Source organism: Gavia stellata, chromosome 17 (assembly GCF_030936135.1).
Source record: "Gavia stellata isolate bGavSte3 chromosome 17, bGavSte3.hap2, whole genome shotgun sequence".
Lineage (NCBI taxonomy): Eukaryota > Metazoa > Chordata > Aves > Gaviiformes > Gaviidae > Gavia > Gavia stellata.
Window position 1 is genome coordinate 6,255,773 of NC_082610.1, and position 19,562 is coordinate 6,275,334.

General features: G+C 37.8%; 1 protein-coding gene across 1 annotated transcript in view; it reads left to right on the forward strand.

Annotated features, from left to right (window-relative positions):
• Window positions 1–19,562, forward strand: part of GAS2 (growth arrest specific 2) — a 93,856-nt gene that overhangs the window by 30,713 nt on the left and 43,581 nt on the right. Inside the window, exons 4-6 of the mRNA XM_059826013.1 lie at window positions 5,007–5,148; window positions 15,333–15,396; window positions 19,288–19,432. Of these exons, the coding sequence (XP_059681996.1) occupies window positions 5,007–5,148; window positions 15,333–15,396; window positions 19,288–19,432 (351 nt within the window). The remainder of the gene's footprint in view (window positions 1–5,006; window positions 5,149–15,332; window positions 15,397–19,287; window positions 19,433–19,562) is intronic.

The window sequence follows — 19,562 nt, forward strand, 5'->3', positions numbered from 1 at the left end:
TTTTAACTTTTATTGCAGCTTTAGGAGGCCTGGGGAGGGGGGAATATATATTTTTTTTTTTAGGTTTTATTTTTTGCAGGGGGAAAGGCTTCATTTTAAAGTCTATGTATGTATTTCCATATTCAGAGATCCTTCTGACCCTTTTGCTTATGCATTTAGCACATTCTTTTGATTGTTGGTCTAGTTGTTATATTTGGAAGGTGTTCTCTCCCGTAGTAAATGGGGTAAGAGGAAAACAAAACTGGGCCCGCCTTGACAAGGAGTAGTGATTTTGCTTGTAGGTATTACAGTTTCATTTATTTAATGTCTAGGTCATACTTGTCTATACTTCATGGCTATTGACTAAACCTGAATTTTGGCACTGCAAAGCAGTCCAAGGTGAATTTAATTTTCCTTTGCTGAAATAGGTGTCGGGGACACCACTTCTGTGGCTTATAGATGGGATCAGAAACATTTTGGGTTTGAGTTCCTGACGAATTCAGAATAGCAACTGAATGAATGATGGTTGGCTAGGGGTATTGTCACTCCGTGGTGAGATGAAGTGTAACAGCTCAATAAGAGTGAGTTCTTGTAGCAGTGAGTTTCAGTTCACTTAGATTTAACACATAAATAAAAGATGAGGAGAAAAACTGTATTTACAGAGAAGATTGTAGCAGAACTTCTCTTTTGTGTTCCCTGTCCTAAAGAGCTAATTCAGATTTTGAAAGGGGAAGGAGGGCTTTTCTAGGAATACCTGAGCAAAATGTGGGAAGAATTTAAGAAGGAAAAGGATAGCTCTGTGACCAGTAGGAAAGTTAAGGGCAAAATTGTAAAAAGTTCTGAAATAGGTGCATGTTCTATCTAGCTGATATACTCAAATTTCAATGTGAATTTATGCTTACGTAACACTAAGTAGCCACATGAGACACCGCTGCAGTCAGATACTGCAGTCTCCATAGTATAATTCTTTCCCCCTTTTTGGGTAATGTAGGTCATCAGGCGATCAAAGCAATTTTTTCCGATGAGTGCCTAGCTAACTGCAACCCTCTTCCATAACCAAGAAAATTGCCAATCTTTTTCCTTTTATTGAAGCGTGACTAACAGTTCAAGAAGTTGTGAAATCATCTATTCAAAGAGCGGGGTATGATTAGGAATCTTCAAAATATGGCTCAAGTCCGCCATAAAAAAACAGGGGGTTTAACATATGTTTGTGGACCCTCATTTTGGAAAAACAGTACCAAAAAATACATTTTTCCATGTGATTTCAGAGCATCGGTGTAAGAGAGTCCCTTTTGGGTTTAGAATTGAACCTGACGGCATTTTTCCAGGATTGCATCATATATTTCACTCACACTTTCACATCCTGCATTAAACCACATGCATGCACATCAACAAGACAAGATTGTAAAAGGAGTGTAACTGGGGAACTGTTTTCGTGATATTTGATAGGAGTAATTGCGGCCACTGCTGTTTCAAAGCAACTGTGGTTATACTATACTATGTCAACAAAAGTCACTTTTGCCATATGGAAACCTAATTACTTCAGAATGATCTGTTAGAAAGCACTTTTGAGATAGTCAGGCCATTTATACAAATCAGAAAAAAATGTGCATGAAACCTTTCTTAAATAAGAGCTTTCAGGTGTTATAGGTTGAACATTACGGTCAGTTTTGGAAATATTAAAAAAGTAGACTTCTATTTAAAAGGTGATAGGGAAATTTATTAGGTGATAAGAAAATAGGAGTATTTCCCCATGATTTCTGTGATAAACCTGATCGTGGTATTGTTGAAGGGAGAGGAGGACTTTTTGCTGTTCTCTTCAGCAAGACCCTAATATTGTGGGAAATGGGATGAAATACAGAATGCTACATTTTAGTGAGATCATGTGCTGCCAGGGATATTTATCTGTGTAGTATTTGTTCCATAAAATGACTTAAAGCTTTTTTTGTTGTTTCCTCTTCCTTCAATAATGCAGGTTTTTTCTCTCTGTAGTCCAGGACATGCCTTGTTTTTACATTTGGGTGTTTCTCACTTCTGAGCTGTTTAGGGCACCCATTAATCAGACATTTTTTCTGTCCCTATGAAACTAGAGAGTATCACAAGTTTGATTAGCTAAGTGTGATAGTTCTGTACCTAGACTCTTATTATTTGCTGTCAGTAGCTGTTACTACAAAAACGTACTTTTAAGAGACACTGTGATCTTTATAATTGTAAAAGAAATGTTGCAAGCTCCATGTTTCACAAGTTTGACAGTGAAGTTAGGTTGACTGATGTGTTTAAAGGTCTGTCTTAGTTGTCAAGGTATAGAAGCATAATTTATGGATAGTCCGTTACGTACATGAAGTTTTAGATGGTTTATTTGCTGCCTCTAACTGCATAAATTTCTGACACACAAACCATCTGTTCCGACTTGCTTTTCTTGAAAGCATTTCTATATTCAGTCATTATGACCTACCTAAATCAGAAGACATAAAATATTTAGAGCCAGATCTATTCACGTGTTGTTAGTACTGGGGAGCAGCAGCGACCCAGGGGAAACCCAGGGTTTTCTCTGCTCCTGCCAGGCATCGCAATGCCTTCCCAACAGCCCCTTATAAGAACGGCAGCGTAGGTTCTCCTGGCTATCTCCTCCCTTCCAGCTGCTATTGTAATGAGGGCATCTGTGCCAAGGAGCAGCTCCTGGTCTCCAGGACGAGTGCTGCAGACTTGCTCGTTCCCTGTGGGCTCAGGGCCGAGTAGAGCAGATTGGTTGTGCCCATGCTGGGCCCAAGTCTCCTCTGATTGCCAGATGGCAGCCACCAGCCATACAGCACGATATTTCTTGGTTTTGTGGGTTTTCTCCTAGTTCAAATTTCCTGAAATAATAGAAAGGTTTTGTCACCGGCTTCCAGAACAGTGTTTAATACCCTTAGCATGCCATGAAAGAATATAGGCTGGTTATCACAGGATGGGGCAGGACAAAGTAGTTTAAAGGCACAGAATCAGCTGGGCTGCAAATGGAGTACTGAGTGGAAGGAGACAAACTTGGTGTGATTTCACTTGTCATGCCCTTCTGAGCTGTTCCTGGGGTTATAGATAGTTTTTGTCTTGGAGAAGACTCACTAGTTAAGAGAGCCTGAGAGCAAATTAGCGTATAGGCACTGTGGAAAACCCAGAGATGAGAGCTGAGGAGGGAACTAGGAGATGACATGATATGACACTACAGGCCTGCTTTCTAAAGAAAAGAAACTGTGGCTTTAGCTCCTTTCCACGCTCTCTGAAGTAGCTTACGCACAAGTCCGCAAGTGCCAGGAATACGGGAGCTGGCTTCTGTCATCTTGTTCCTGTCACAGTGCTGCTAATCCATTATAAGGTCATCCAGGATTTGTGCTTTAAATTGGACGTAGTCATTCAAAAATTCTGAAGAGTATAGTTTTGTCAGATAGAATTTGTTAGGTCTCCTTATGTTGACCTGTTAACTGAGTTGGTTCAACATCTCTGTATCACTTCAGGTACTCTGGTCCAAGCAGAGATATCACAGGAAAAGAAAGAAATGGGAAAAGGAGTATTAATATCCCCTTTTAAGTATTTTGAAACCTAAGCATCGTTTTTGCAAAACAAGGAAATAAATGTTAAACAGTGCAGTTGGAATAAGAAACATGGGGGAATGAGAGCTAGATGGTGATCTGAGGAATATGTCTAAACATTTATAAAGCATGTGTATATGTCTAAAGCCATTTATAAGCTCCCATTAACATACTGATAGAATAAGTAGAATCGCTGTAGCCGTTCTATTTGCAGTTTATTTGGTTTATAAGTTGTATAGAGAGGTGAGCAGTTCTGTGCGTGTACATGTATTCTGCTATTACATTGCTGCTATCGTATGTCTAATATAAAATCATATATAAACTTTTTCTAAACTGTCTTTAAATGCTGACACTAGTATGCTACCAGCAGCGGTCGTAAGGAGAAGCCTGCTCCCGTGTCTTTTATTCCCTTTCCACATTTCCAAGAATTATTTTGGACTCTTAAAAATGGAATTCTGGACATAGATCTAGGAACTAGCAGAGACACCATTTTCAGTTTTCTACCTCTTAGCTCACTTGCCATTGTATAACTACTGACTGCAGAACAGAAGCAACTATTTCATAAATCAGCATAATAGAAAAGCAGCACATTCAAATCAACGTGGGGTCTGAATTCCTCCATGGTTTAGAGATTTCTAATGTTACATAGTAACAATGTTTCATTCTTTCTTCATTTTGCCATGGATGACTGCTATTTTTCATTTGAGGAAAAGAAAACCTAAGTGAGAACTAAATGCTGAAGTGTTCTTGCTATATGTCTCGGTAAATGTACCAGTAAGAGCAAAAAGCTTGCTGCGGTAATTACTCTGTTTGGTTCAGATATTGATACGCTGTATCGGTAGCAGCTCCTCTGATACCAAAATCATGTAAACGGAACTACTCGAGTACAATGAGAGCCTGGCTCTGTGTTAAACCTTAATCTTGTAGCTACTAGACTACACTTCTGTGTTGTGTGTAGGGGACTTAGGTCTGTTGTTAAATGGGAGACAGAGGTGTTTCTAAAGCGTTGACGGTCTTCGGTCCTCAAGACCTATTGCTTTACACTATGATTCCCTCGTAACATAGATCTGAAACTAAGTCACCCTTAATTTTGCAAAAGTTCAGTTCCTAGTTTAAAGTCTGTCTTTAGGAATTTTTTTCTTTTAATTCAGTGAACTGGACCAAACACTAAATCCCAAAATTGTAGTTGCTACTATTGCTAAAAAGTTGCTAATACTGATTCAGCTCTGAACTTCACATCACATAGCCAATCATGCTTTTGAAAAAACTTTGTGGTGGACAACTTTGTGCCATTAAATTCACTTCTTAGTCTTCTTCACTTGGAATTCTTTAATGAACAAGGAAACACGTTGGTGGCTCTGTAGTCACCCATCTACGCAAAACTTGCATACTGATTTCAGAATACTGAAGTACTGTGCTCGCAAGTATTGTTTATCTAAATAGATAACTTCTGTTTTTCAGACCTTACCGGTACGGAAGATTCCATGCAAAGCCAATGCTCCTTCAGGGTCTTTTTTTGCACGAGACAACACAGCAAATTTCTTATCCTGGTGCAGAGATGTAGGGGTGGATGATACCTGCCTGTTTGAGTCAGAAGGTTTGGGTATGTATTTGTTTATGTAGTAGCTGGTAATTCTAAATAACTTTTCGTTTTTGTTTTGCCTTGAAAGACAGAATGGCTCTCTTAATAGATCCTGACTCCAAATCTGACCTGTTGCTGACTGTGTTAATTCTGCTCCTCATCTGAAGCACGAACAAGTGAAGTACACATCGCTTAAAATCATTTAAGTCAATTTTAAAAGGAGCCTAAACGAGACAAAAATCTTGCTGTAATTTCTTGCACACAGATGATTTTTCACCCTACACACACTTTTTAGATCATGGAATGCTGTTCTTTAGTTCAATGAATAAGATGGTCTTTTTGTGTTTAGGGGGAGTAGGATACAAGTGCATTCTCAGTTTTGGCTGCAGACATTCAGCTATTTGTGCAGACTCAATGGGTTGCTTAGGAAAATACAAAATTTTTCTCTGCATCCTACACTGACATTTTTTCCGGCTGATTCCCTTGTACAGCTCTGGACAAAAATTATCCAACGTTAGTGCTTCAGGGTCTTCCATCAAAAGAATTGCGTAGGAAATCACTGTGCTAATAGTACATATTCTTCATTATTTTAACTCTCCTCTCTTCAGAGGAAAACTTATGAATCTTACATGAAGATTTTATTTCAGCCAAATATCATGAAATGAAAGAATCAAATGTTTGTATGTTACCTGAACTCAGATGGAAGTGTAAAACAGTTGTGATGATAGACAGCTTGGTTTCCATGGAAGACAAATGAGCACGCTGTACTGAATCAAGAGGGTTCTTTGTTCTGTTGCTGAAAAAGTCTTTGACTACCCAGTTGAAGTTCTTATCTGTGTTGCAACTGATCTAGTCCCCTTCTTTTACAGTCTTGTTCTTTTAGCACAGCTGTTACTGAAGCAATTTTTTCATTTGTCTGTTCTTTTATCCTGTGATGTTCTTTTAATTAAAATTATTTTATCTCTGGGAGAAAGTGTTTGGCAAAGAAATTAGTATCACAAAGGTGACAAATAGTAAGGAGGATATATGTATTGTGTCTGTTTCATTAATTAAATCCTCGAGGAGAAATTTTTATCGGACATGGTAAATCATGTGGAAGATGAACAATCGTTGTATTTCCAAAGAACTGAAATTATGGAGAAGTTGGACATCGCCTAGGACAAAGAAACTTGCAAACTCCAGAGGAAAGGAGACACAGACCTCCAGTGTCTGAGATAAGCAGAAGAACCTGTGGTTAATCCAACACTTAAATGAATTTAGACTTTGTACTGCTATGGTAAACTCAGCAGTTCACCGTTGTTCCAATAGTAAGTTAACTGTGCAATTGAGAGCGTGTTTATAAGGAATTTTCTCGTGCATTGTAAAGAAACTAGATCTTGTTTAGAGATAAAATTGGCACAGCTGAAATACTGATATTACCCAGATAAGTTAATTTTTAGACACACACAGTGCTTTGCCTGCCACAGTATAGCACTGAGTGCAAACGCACCTGGGAAGTTGATGTTCAAGATGACTTCCTCTGTCCAAAAACTGAAGTGAGACACACCCAAATAAATACCCAGTGTGCAAACCTGTGCTGTATTAGCTTTGTTTGATTAGTGACTGATTTGCTTCACTGATGGAAAACTAGGTTCTGTTGTTTTCCTTCTCGGAGTGTTACTGTTTATAGAATGTACTTGTTGAAAAGACTTATGGTGCTGGAAATAGGATTAGGGCTTCATAATATTTTGACCTGTTTTTCTGAACTTGAGAAGGGAATAGTAACCATGCCGTTTCTAAAAAAGGTAAAAATAGATGCTCCCTCAGTTTGAGCTAGCACTCTTAAGTTTTTTGATTTCATTTGAGGTTTTTCTAATGCATTAGAAATAATGATGAATCATAACAGTTGCCAATCTAAAGCTTTTATGTTCCTCTCTCTCCCACAAATCACTTCTCCACTGCTTAGGAAACAAAAATTTGGCAACGGTAAGTAATACCAAAGGTTCTATTCAGAGTGGTGAGAAACATGTGTGAATGACATGTAAGTGTTCGCACTGCCTCATGGAAGTCTGCTGTGTTTTTGATAATAAATGATTGTGGTGAAATTACGGTTACAGAGGTAGCTGGGTTTTGTGGGTTTTTTTTCCTCCATGGCTAATAAACTGTATTGATGTTTAAAATGCTAGTGATAAAGCAACTATTTTCCATTTATATTGAGGAAACTTACTATGTTAATGTTCTTAATTGACTTGATTTTTAGCCTCCTTTTTTACTTTATTCTGCCTGCCTTATGGTATGTAAATACTGTATTATTTCATTAGATGCACATAGTGATATTTTCTTCATGCCATTGTATCACATAAAACATTCCTGAGGCCTTTTTCTGGCAAATTTGTATTCTGACATTATAAGAGTAATTTTGAAGATATGTTGCACTGAAACATTTGCATGATGGATTTATGACGCTACTGATGTAAAAAACAAAAAAAAAAGGTCCCAAGTCTATTCAGAGATCAACAAAATCAGATTAATTGCTATTATTTCTCATTACTTAAAAATGTTTTCATCCTGATGTGTTCTGAAGTCGTTGAAATCATGCAAGTATAACTGCACACTAGTGCATCCAACACTCCCACTTTTTTAGCAATCAGACTGAAGTGATACTAAAGTATTCCTCACTGAAATGGAACTGTCTCAGGCACACACTGTAGCAGAAAGGTGCAGTCCATGCCTGAGGTGCCTGTAGGCGACTGATATTAATGGGAATCTTGAGTGTTCCTAGAAGCTTGGTTCTGCAGAGCGTTAACATTCTAGGGCTGATGCAGATGAGCAGGTGAGTAGACCTACTAATGTCACTTTGTGTCCTTGCCTATCACTTGTGGACTGATTTAGTAATTTATTATTACTTAAAGTTAATCACAGGTTCAAATGCTTTGTTGGGTTTGGGCTATCCAGCTGAACTAAACGAGGAAACAGGATCCAAGTCTTTCTTCAAAATAATAGAAGAAAAAAAACGGTATTTTTTCTGCTAGTAGGTATGCTTATGCCCTCTCATCAGTAGAGTTACTTTAAAGAGCCTTGAAAGAGATCAGTAGAGGTCTCAAAAGTTTGAAAACAATGTACTTGTACTACTAACCTGTAGTTAGTACTCTATAATATGATCTATTTTGTCTTGTTAAAGCATCATAACATTCAGCATAGTTTGAAAAACAGCTTGGAAATACAGTTTTCTGTAAGGATTTATAATACAGCCAGAGCTGACTGGTAGCAATCTATATGTATTTTGCCCTTTGCACTTATCTTAATGCAGGGACGTGGCAGGGAGGTCTCAGAGTTAATGCCTCTGCAAAGGAAAGGTGGATGCTCTGCCTGTTGTATGAGCTGCAGAGAAGACATTAGCATCTGTAACAAATATAGCAACACAGTGCCTAGGGATAGCCTTGAATGCTGCAAAATAGAGGGGGGCTCTGCATGGTCCCTGCACTCAGTGACCGATTTAGCATGCTGTTCATAATTGCTATTTTTATAGTTAGAGTTAGTGTATTTAAAGAAGAAGAAATTAGCTTTGTTGATACCAAAAACTGTGATCCAGGGTCCAAACTTTCATCATCTGGGCAAACCTTGAGATACACTGTCTTTGAATGGTGTTCTTAGATACCTCATAGGTCAAAATTTGTCCCATATCTAGGACTTGGAACACAAAGCACTAACTCTTTTCAATCTAAGAAAAGTAATACTGTCTATAACTCCTCTGTTCCCATGATATGTATATTTTGTAAGTTCCCCTTTGTAGGTTTTAGGGCAGGAGATCCACACAGCTATGGTAATTCAATTTATGGAAGCATTCTTGATGGAGATATTTGTAATTATGGTACTCAAGGCTGAAGGGTGTAATACTTGAAGAAAACTCTTCTTGGCCAAATAGTGAGAATGGTAAGATTTTTTTTTATGATTGCTTTAGTTAAGTAAACTTACAGCTTAAGTTATGAACTCTTTGTTGGTAACATAGTGTTGTTGGATGATTGTAGGACTTGGAACCAATGAATATTCTGCATCTCTTCTATGATAAAGACTCCACCTGGCAAGAAAAGGGTTTGCCACCAAGTGTGCCAGCATGCTCATGTGTGTCGTTTTGTTTTGGGAGTTGTTGGATGATATTGTTCTATTAATGTTTTGTGCGTGTATCTTCTGTAACTGTGCGTGTGTACACACAACATGTGACATGGACTTCTTTTGATGCAACTTATTGATTATAGAGTTTAATGGACAGGTTCCCTAAACAAAGGCATCTAGTGTTGTAGTGGAAATAATAGACGTAAACACAAACACCTCTGATCTCTAGTCTAATGTTGGGGTTTTTTTTTAAAAAAAAAAACCACTCAAATGTTGATTGCTTAAAAATACTTTATGCATGGGGCAACGGATTTTTTTAATATTCTAGTTTATCTGATGTCGTGTTACAAGACAGAAGTATTTTGATCAGTCTTTCACAGTGACACATCTACACCTTGTATAACGTGTTAAATTTTACATGTAGTTGCATCAGAATAAGGCTTTGTCCCATCTTTCACGACATTTTACTAAACAACTCATACTGTTGTTGAATATGTCTTGTTTTGAGGACTATAGAAGCATCCTGGACACTGTGTTTTTACATTGGATTAGCATCTTAAATTAATGAATTCCAGTAAATTATTAATGTTTAGATGATCTCTATATTCATTATAGATTAATTCTTTACTATCCATAGATCTACTGTGTTTGAAACGTTAATTGCTTTTGAGACTTCCATAAGTGATAGTGCTGAAATGGGGGGCAGGGGAACACAACTCCTTGATTTAAGTATGTCATAGCATAACTCTTTGATGCAGAAGCAAGGATATGCTTGGGATAAGTTGAACAGAGTAAGTGTTGTCAAAGCACTGTTTAAAAACAAACAAAAAAAGGACTACTGTAGGATCAGAAGAAAAAGTATTAAAGCAGAAGGTGAAAGACAATAGGAAAAAGGATCAAAGGATCAACCTTTTGAAAAACTTTCCCTAAACACATATGAAGTCTGATGGCAACTGGAAACTATGATAAGAAATACTAAATCCCTTTGGAAAATCTCTTTGCTTCTAGTGAGATAAAAAACGCTTCAGAAGCAGAAATCACATTAACTTTTTTGATTCAGCTGTGCCTGAGATCTTTAAAAGAAAAAAAAAAATATGTTTAGAAGACTCCACTAATAATGGTTTATAAAAACGTTAGGAGCCAAGGCTTGAAACTTGGCAGGGAGATGTAAGAAGTTAGTTCCTGTATCGCGGTTGGGCATTCTGCTAATTTTAAAACAAACAAAAAAAACCAAGCCACAAGCAAAACAAAACCCCTCATGTTTGTTATTGTGGACACTCTCGGTTTAAAGGTGCTCAGCAAACATGCGCTCTCCATGTGCCAGGTGTGTTCTGTCTCCTCACAGCCCCAGGGGCTGATCGGCACTGAACGCTTTCTCCGCTTCTCCTGGTAGCGTCCAGGCACTGGGGAAGGGAGCAGTGAAGGATGCAGCAATGTGAGGAACAGTAGGTAGGAAAGAAATGAAGTACAAGGAAGGAGAACAAGGGGTGAGTGATCAGGACAGGAGGACCTGTAAAAGGAGAAAGGGGCAGCAACAAGATGGAAGCAGTGTGGAGAAAGAAGTTGTAGCCAGAGAGGAGCAGGGATAAAAGCTTGCTAGGAGCTGAAAAGGAAGTATTGTTGAAAAAGAGTGGCTGGAAGTAGCTTGGGAAGATGCAGACAATGAGGACGGTAGATACGAAGGATTTGAAATGAATGAGACGGAAAGCAAAAGGGTCAGTAACTGTCAAGACACGTAAAATAAGCTGAACTTGTATGCACTATTTCCAATTCTTCACGTTGCTTGCTTGTCAAGCAAATATCATCAGGGAGATTCTCTGGCAAGGTGGATATTTCCATTTATCTAATGCAGTAAATCCGTGTAGCGCATGTGTCTTCTACATTTACAAATTGCTGCTTGCTTATAGTCGCCTACTCAGACGATTCACCTTGCTAATGTTTGATAGGGAAGGACTGGCCAATGATTCTCCAGGAATATTGTTCTCTTCCTTATACGAAAGTGTGAAAAGTTACAGGAAATTGCATACAAGAACTGTATTAATGCTGCAAAGTGAAGTACTTGGACTATAATTAAGGCTGGCTGTACTACCTTAGTTAAACTATTTAACTGTTATGATACACCTGTCAACTTTTCATGTGGTCATGGGCTATTTTTCCCCCCTTCAAGAGCTGTGTTCTCTTTAGGATGGACGTTGCTCTGCCAACATCTTGGTATGGTATGGTTCATGAACTGAAGGAAGCTCTTACTGGTGTGTTATTTTCTCCTCACATGCCTCAGTTGTTGCAAAAATCTGCAGATGTTTGCAGAGTGATGCAAGATGCTGAAGGATAGTATCTTGATGTTGCTACTGAATGGCGTCGGAAGTGACTATGGCTCTATCGCGGAGCTCCCACATGCAGCGGGAGGATCCGTATCAGGCTGTAATGGGATCGCTAGTTGTGTTGGCTTTGCTTTCATACAAAACGTAGCATTAGGAAACTCAGCAGTACCCTGGAGATCAGGCAGTAAGTATTTTAAAATAGCAGCTAGCTAAGTGTGCTTTTTGTATCATATACCTATACCTTAATTCCATGTATAAGATGGGGATAATAATATTGCTTACCTCATAGAAGCGTTAGAGAAATAATTTTTGCTTTTTCTTTGAATTCTTCCCAGCATACAGTAGCACTGTTGTGGAAATGAATTTCACTGTGTTAAGTGTAGACTTCAAACGATGTGCAGTGAATTTGGTATGTGGCTGTAGAGAGAATGAAGACGGCTTCTAAGAATAGTTTTTTGGCTTCCGGTACTTACCGTGTCTAACTGCATATAAATTGCTACAATTACAGAAAATGTCTCGCTTAGCAAATGTCTGTTTGCCACGTAGTATACCTGGGATTAAGTAACTAGTCAGGTCAAAAAGTGCAGGTGGTGCCTACTACTGAAATGCAACTGTTAATATAGATTATAGTAAGTAGTTCGGAAAATGGTAGATGTAGTTCCCACAGGATACAATGGAATACCATGGGTACAGGTGTTACATTTCAACCTGAGCTTTGTAACCAATCGCTTCCGAATGAATTGCATGTAGTCCTCAAATGATATTAGTTATTACTATCCATATAAATATATATGTACAATTACATGTTTATAAAACTGTGTACATGTATGTAGTGTAGTTAGCCATGAGCTGCGGTACAGTCATAATTTAAATGCAAATTTAAATTGCAGTACAGTGAGAATTTAAATAAGAATTATGAGGACTTCTACAGATCTTTTTTAGTGGCATACTTATTTAAAAAAATGAAATAAGTGATTTCGATGCTGTATAGTGCCTCTGAAACAGTTTTTGCCATCGCTTCTCTCAGATGTCTTTAAGTGCTTAGAAAATATCGATTAAGTCAACTTCTATATGTAAAACTAAAGAAGTGTAAGAAATGTTTCTCTTTCTGTTCTCTAGATGGACAAAAGTGTCAAGGGAGCTTTTTTCAAAAGGCTGCCTTCTAAGCTTTTTGAAAGTGACTGTAAATACAGAGTTCTTCCAGTTATTGTGGAATAGCACCAGGCAAAAAGTTTCTCAAAATAAGTACTCCGAAATCAAGGCACTCAAGGGTGCTACTTGTTCCAAAAGGCAATGGTCTTCATTGACTCACTCAAGGTTATACTGAATGTTTGGGACCAAGATAGGTGTGGAAATGCAGCCTTGTGTCTCTGTGGCTTTTGCTGTAACTCCTGATCAGCCTCTTGCGAGGTGGTAGCCCATTAAACAGTTGTGCTTTTGGGAAAAAAAGAAAATTTTGTTTTGAGAATCTAAATTACTTCCAGTGGGTATTGCTGTGTACAAAATAAAAATTGTTTGTCTTCGAAGTTCCCGAACAGATATGCTGGTATAGTCCTCAGGAATGCTAACATTTTCTTGTTAGAAGCGCTGTGTCACCGTCATCTTATCAGATGACCAGATGTTTGTTTTTGTGGTTGGTTATTGCCTGCTCAGCTCTTCGTCCTCTAACAATGATTTCACTGTGTCGCATTATTTGATGTGAAATGCATGAAATGTGTCTAGATTATGTTGAGTCAGATTTGCTAAAGGACTTGGAATTTTGTTTGGGTAGAAGAGCTTTAAGCATTGCCAGAAAAACATTTTACCTTTCTTAATCAAATTCTCTTCCAATTTTATTTATGGATCTTTTTGCACATGATGTTACTTGAGCCTCTGTTTTCCTCCCCCCTTCCAGAAGTTATTCAGATGTGTATATGTGTGAATTGCAATTAAGAAATATTGGACTCATTTTGTCTGTTCCAAAACTGAGTTATTCCACTTATGGGAATCCCCCACTTTTGGGGGATGCCTTATTTCTTAAAATCAAGTTTTGTTTTGGGGCAGTCCCGACTGGTTTAGAACCAAAGCAACAGAATATATTTCTATAGTCCTGAATGTAACACTTGAAAAATACTGATTACTAGTAAAGGTAAACGTTTCATAAAATTACTGTGCGGTGGCAAGGAAGAATATTGAGAACAGCTGAATGTCCAAGTCTGCATCTTTTATAGTCTTAATAACAGATGGCTGAAGGATAAAAATACTTTTCCTAGCACAGTGCCATTTTAGTTTTCATGCTCTGCAGTTTCACTTCTGGAAATATATTTGGATGAGATTAGGGGGGAAGAATGCATATGTCTCCAAGTGCTACATATACACTAGTAACAGACATTGGGACGAGCATTCAACTCATGCAACTTAGCACACCTTTATCCACGTGGTGGAGCTCGAAGTTGAAGTTGCAGAAGCTGAAGATCTGCCCCAGCAGGCGTTCGTTGTTTAGAGATGTTTAAGTCTGGATTCCCATTCTGGGTCTCATACATTGAGTATAGAACCAAGAAATGTCTTTCAGAGCTTTAACTAGACATTGAAATATCTTTTTCAGGTATGGTATTTTTTTCTTCATGCATTTCAGTTAGGTGAGTCTTTAGATAACCAAAATGTTTATATGGCAGATGTCATTAAAAAAAAAGCAGTTTTGTTGCTGTTTCTATTTTTCTGATTTATACGAATACTCACACAATTGTTTTTTGGTGTCAATTCAATCTAATGTATAAGGTACAAATCTTTTGATTGTTGTGTAAATTTCTAAACCCTGAATTTTATCCACAACTTGAGGGGTTTACTGCAACAGGCATTTCTGGAGAGAAGATGACAATGTACTCCTAACTCCTTTTTTCTTTTTTCTTCTTTTTCCTTCCTTCTTTTTGGATTTTTGGGGAGTTGACTATGCAAACAGCCACAGGCCTATCCGCATCTGTTGATTTTGGATCTTGCTTGTAGATTTTGCTGGACTTCTCTACATAACATTACCTATCTGAATTGTGGGGGGAAAAAGAAAGAATTATCTTGGATTATGGTGGGATTTCTTAATGAGAAGTTCATGCTGTGTTACAGCCGCTTCTGAAGCGTGGAGACTACAGATCTTGTGTGGAATCCAGGCACGAAAACTTGCATATATATGTGTGTATATAAACAGAACAAAAAAGTTTTTTTGTTCGGTTGAGTTTTTTTCTACGTGAAGCTGAATTCCTAAAGTGTTCTAGTTTCATATTCTCTTCAAGAGTAGATGGTATAACAAATTCAGTACAAAATTTGTAATGAGATGTATCTTTGGTAGTGCAATTTTGTTATTTTTGTGATTTAACTAGGCTAAGGAAAACAGTGATCTAAAGGATAGGTATTCTCTTAGTTTGTAGAAAGAAAAGTATCACTTTGATGTTACTAATTTATTTTTGACATTCTACTAGTTTAGTGTTCTGCCAGAGCTCTTGATTATTTTTAAATAGTTATGAACTGCTTGCAGGTTACCAAACAGCCCGAATAATTCCTCAGTGATTTAGATTTAGAATGGTATTTTCAAAGGGACTAAAGGATGACTAAATGGGAACTTGCTATACTATCTGCACTTGGAGAACCACTCCTCAATCCCATCCTTTTTATTCCAGTAAGACTCCACTGCAAGCCAAAGAAAACCAAGTTTTATCTGAGTCCAGATTTACAGATGTTGATGATTAGGTTCCATTCATCACTAAGATCTTTTAAAATAGCTTTCATTTATAAATGTTTTCTATCTTTATTTTGCTTTTCCAGTTCTCCACAAGCAGCCAAGAGAAGTGTGCCTTTGTTTGCTGGAACTTGGAAGGATTGCAGCAAGGTAGGTGAAAATATTTAAAGAATGAAGAAATATTTACATTCTTGACAGCAGTGGCTATTGAGAGGCTTACTAAATCAGCACATCTCAAGCTAACTTCTATACTCATTAGGTTCAAGGAGAATGCTTGTCTCGATGTCACTCAGTAATATCTTGTGGGCAGTTGTTAACAAATAAAATAAAATCTCTGTACCATCACCTCAATGAAGGTATTTCTTGGCTGTCCCCATATTAGGTTGAAGAGTTGAGAATTTTTTTCTAAATAAAGCTTTGAGCTGTTTTTCCTTCTAACAGTCAGATCTCTCTATAATTTCATTAACTTTACTGATAATAAATTGATCTGCATGACGTAAATCTGACCTAGGCAACACTGACTCTTATTTATTTAAATAAACTTAGCTCTGTTTTTCACTGGCAGAAGAAATATAAGAATTGAGTTACCAGTCTGTGTTCTAGCTCTGTCAAATGATTCTAGCCAGGCTGGACCCTCAGTACATTGTAGCATTATCTCTGATGTTAGGACAAATAGAGAACCAATAAATGAACCATATCTATCCCTTTGCCTTTTATTTTTTTTTATTTATAATACATGTCTATTACCATATATCATGAATGTATTTTATATATTATATTTATGTTACGGTCTTTTATTTTTGTCTATAGCTTAGGGGTCAAATAACATATGTGTGAAACTTGTTCCTGCTCTAATATCTCTTTGAAAACAAACAAACCCCGTTTATAATCCTGTAAGTTTCCAAGGTGCACAAAAACTGTTGAAAGGGAACATCAGGATAATATCGTTGAAAAGCAGAAACGTGTTGCCAGATTTGCCTGAGCTGTGGTAAACTAGAACTATATGGAAAAGGAGAATAGACAGTAGTCTCCACTAAGCACAGGAAAGAGCACGTTAAACTGACATAGTTGTTGTGCGCCTTTAAACAGGAGAGAAATCAGATGTATGCTTGCTTTGTAAAGCAGACTGGGTCTGTTGATAGTCTTAGGGGGCCGCTTGCCGGAACAGGAGCTGCAGAGATCTTTGAAAAAGTGCCTCAGTATGTTTTTAAAGACTGAAAAGAGTTAACAGACACCGAATAACTTCTCACTTTTCCTTTTCTGTTTTAGAAGCAGAAAGATATATTCCGAGTGGCTTATTCATCCCAAGGAGCCAGCTCTTAGCACACTTTGCCCAGCTAGATTACCGTTAGCCTTCAGGGTCTGTAACTCCCATAAGTCGACCTAGGGCCTTTCTTCTTAACGAAACCAGGCTTGGGATTGAGGCACAACTGAGCAGGAATGGGGATTGTTTGAGGAGGAGACAGAATTGAGTTCAGTTCTGCTGAACTTCAACCCGTTCGACAGATACTCTGTGGATGAGGGGAGACAGTTGATAATCCACCTCTGCTTTAGCAATGCTTTTAGCATATTCTCTCATAGTGTCCTTTTAGCCAAATTACAGAGAGAGGGAGTGGCTGGATGGACTACACAGCGAGTGGGAAACTGGTGTGACCACTTGGCTCAGAGTGGCAGTTGAAAGCCCAGGTACTCATAAAAATAGAATAGCCTGATAGACTATCCCAGCTTTCAGTTGTTCATGAAAATAGAACTCGGGTGAGGTCATCTGTGAGATGTCAATAGCTCAGACGGGTCATTGTGTGCACCGGCAGATACCGTGTGGGTGGAGTGAGAACATTTATGAGAGAGGGAAGTGTCCTACATGATGGAATTGAGCATTGACAAGACACAGGGCTCTTGCAGCGGGTTGCACAGCTCCAACATTCTCCCAAAGTATTTTAAAGTATTTAAAAGAATCATGAGTGAATCATTTAAACTAAAGTGATGTGAAAGCAGAATCTGTGTAATCTTCGTAATCAAGGCTTCACGGAGAATGTAATTATTTGCAAATAGATGTATATGTGCTGTCTGTGTGTGTTTAAAGAGAGATTACGCAATGGAAAACAGCTAAATTATCTCTTCTGCAGAAAGAATGAAGTTCTTGGGTAACTATTAAACTCTGGGGGGTTAAACAACCCCCATATGTCTTTTGAAATTACTGTTGAGCAATTTCAAGATCTTTCTGCTATTGTATTCAATTTTTCCTTGGTAAAAATGGAAGTGGTGCTCTAAGAAGTCTATTGGAGATCATGTTACGGTCCAATGCTGCTTCACATGTAGTTATGAGAAGGCAGGCTAGAAAAGAGCAGAAAAGGAAATTCTCAGCATACCTTCCAGACCAGAATTTGCACCTCTACCCCTCCCAGAAAAGACGTGGGTTTTTTACCATTTCAGCTTTCCAGCAAATTTGCTTCAGGTTGATACACTATGTGGGGAAAAAAATGTGTGTACATTTGTTTGTTCATTTGGTTTATTTTTCAAGTTATCACCAGAGGAATTCAGAGTACTGGAAATACAGGGAACTTTAAAAGTCTGTCACAATGACAAAAATTGAAGATTATGAAAAGCAGTAGAAGCAAAGAAGCAGCACTGCTTAGAGTGGAAGAGTTTTATTTGATGAGTAAGGCTGCATGCAGGTGTAGGTTTAGAGCCCAGTGGGAATTTAATGATTTACAGCCTGTCGGCATCTGCAGACAGACAGGAAGTAAATGGATTGTATATAAGTGCTTGCTTCAACGTTGGCTGACTTCTCATTAGGCAGACTGCACCAGTTAGTAGCCAATACAAGCACAGATTTGGTTCTTGGTTTTCTGTATATTAATTTACTAGGCAGTAGTGTGACTAAATTAAAAGTTATCATAAAAATAGGGAAGACAGTATATGCGCTTATGCCCTTTCTCTGTACGCTTTTAATATGATTAGGGTATTTAGCTTAGATTTTTGTAATATGTTAGTTACCGCTCAATATTTCAGCGTCCTGATCTTTACCTAGATAAAGTCAGCATAGTTCTGCATCTGGGCTATGGACTTTTCTACTACAGAAGAAAATAGGGTTTCATTTATGCAAGTAGTTTGCTATGAGAAGCCTACCTGGCATGATAACTTTCAAGCTAAAGTCCTTCTCTGAAAAAGGAAATCTTTCTATTTTTCTGTTTTTTGTTCAGTGTTGGCAAATCAAAAAACCAGAGGGGAATTATGGGCGATCAGGAAAATGGGATGAGCTTTTAGACTTTTGACATCTGTCCAAGCTCTGCTGCTTGCTGTGAGATACTGACTTAATAACTTGCCATAAAGCTTTCAAAAGCGGGCATTGTTTTAAAGAGCCTCGCTATCCAAGTGCTGCGTTTGAGATGCTCCATGCCAAAGTTGCGTGTATTTTGTTTTAGTTGGAGCTACAAGTGTTTTACCACTGTAAACAGAGATCTGGAGATTGTCTGTCAAAAAATAGGTTAGAAAAAGCATTAGCTACTTCTGAAAAATATTGGCCATGTTTCTATTTATTTATAAATTCAGTCCAATAGTTGAGACTGGGATAACCTTTAATCCCTTTTCATCTGGATTTCTTTGAAAAATACTAACACAAAATCTAAGTTATCAAGCAACTTGAAAGGATGTTGTTTGGGGAGGGAAAAAAAAAAGCAAAAAAAAAGCAAATGTACTGAACTTAAATCTGTCCTACATGGTATAGCAATTTTTGAGGCCTAATGCTGTTTGTAAATCAGTCATTTGCCAACATTTATGTTATCAGACAGAGAATTTGAAAAAACCATGAATCTCCCAGTTGAAAAATTTATAGGAAATACCATCCAAGATAATTTTTTGTATTAATTTGGAATGATGGCACTAATGATTGATATATTTTTTAACATGTTTACTAATGTAGGTAGCATTCTATTGTTGCACAGTAGTGCAATACAGAAAGTATAAATTCTTTTCACTGTTTTGTTTTAAAATATGTAATACTCTGTAAGGACTAGTAATTCATTTGCATGTTTCCAAAAGGTTTGGGGTGGAGCCTCCCGGATTAATAAAGTTGGAAAAAGAGATTGAACAAGAGGAAACACTTTCAGCCCCCCTTCCGTCTCCTTCACCATCACCAACAAAGTCTCCTGGGAAAAAGAGCACAGGGAAACTGCTGGATGATGCTGTAAGTTGTGGGAGGAAGCTTCTTCCTATCTGACCCATTCTGGTATGCACTTACTTGCAAAGCACCCAGAAGCCTGAGTTTGACATCTCACTGTATTTTAAAGATTTGCAGACTGATAGAGTTAATTTAT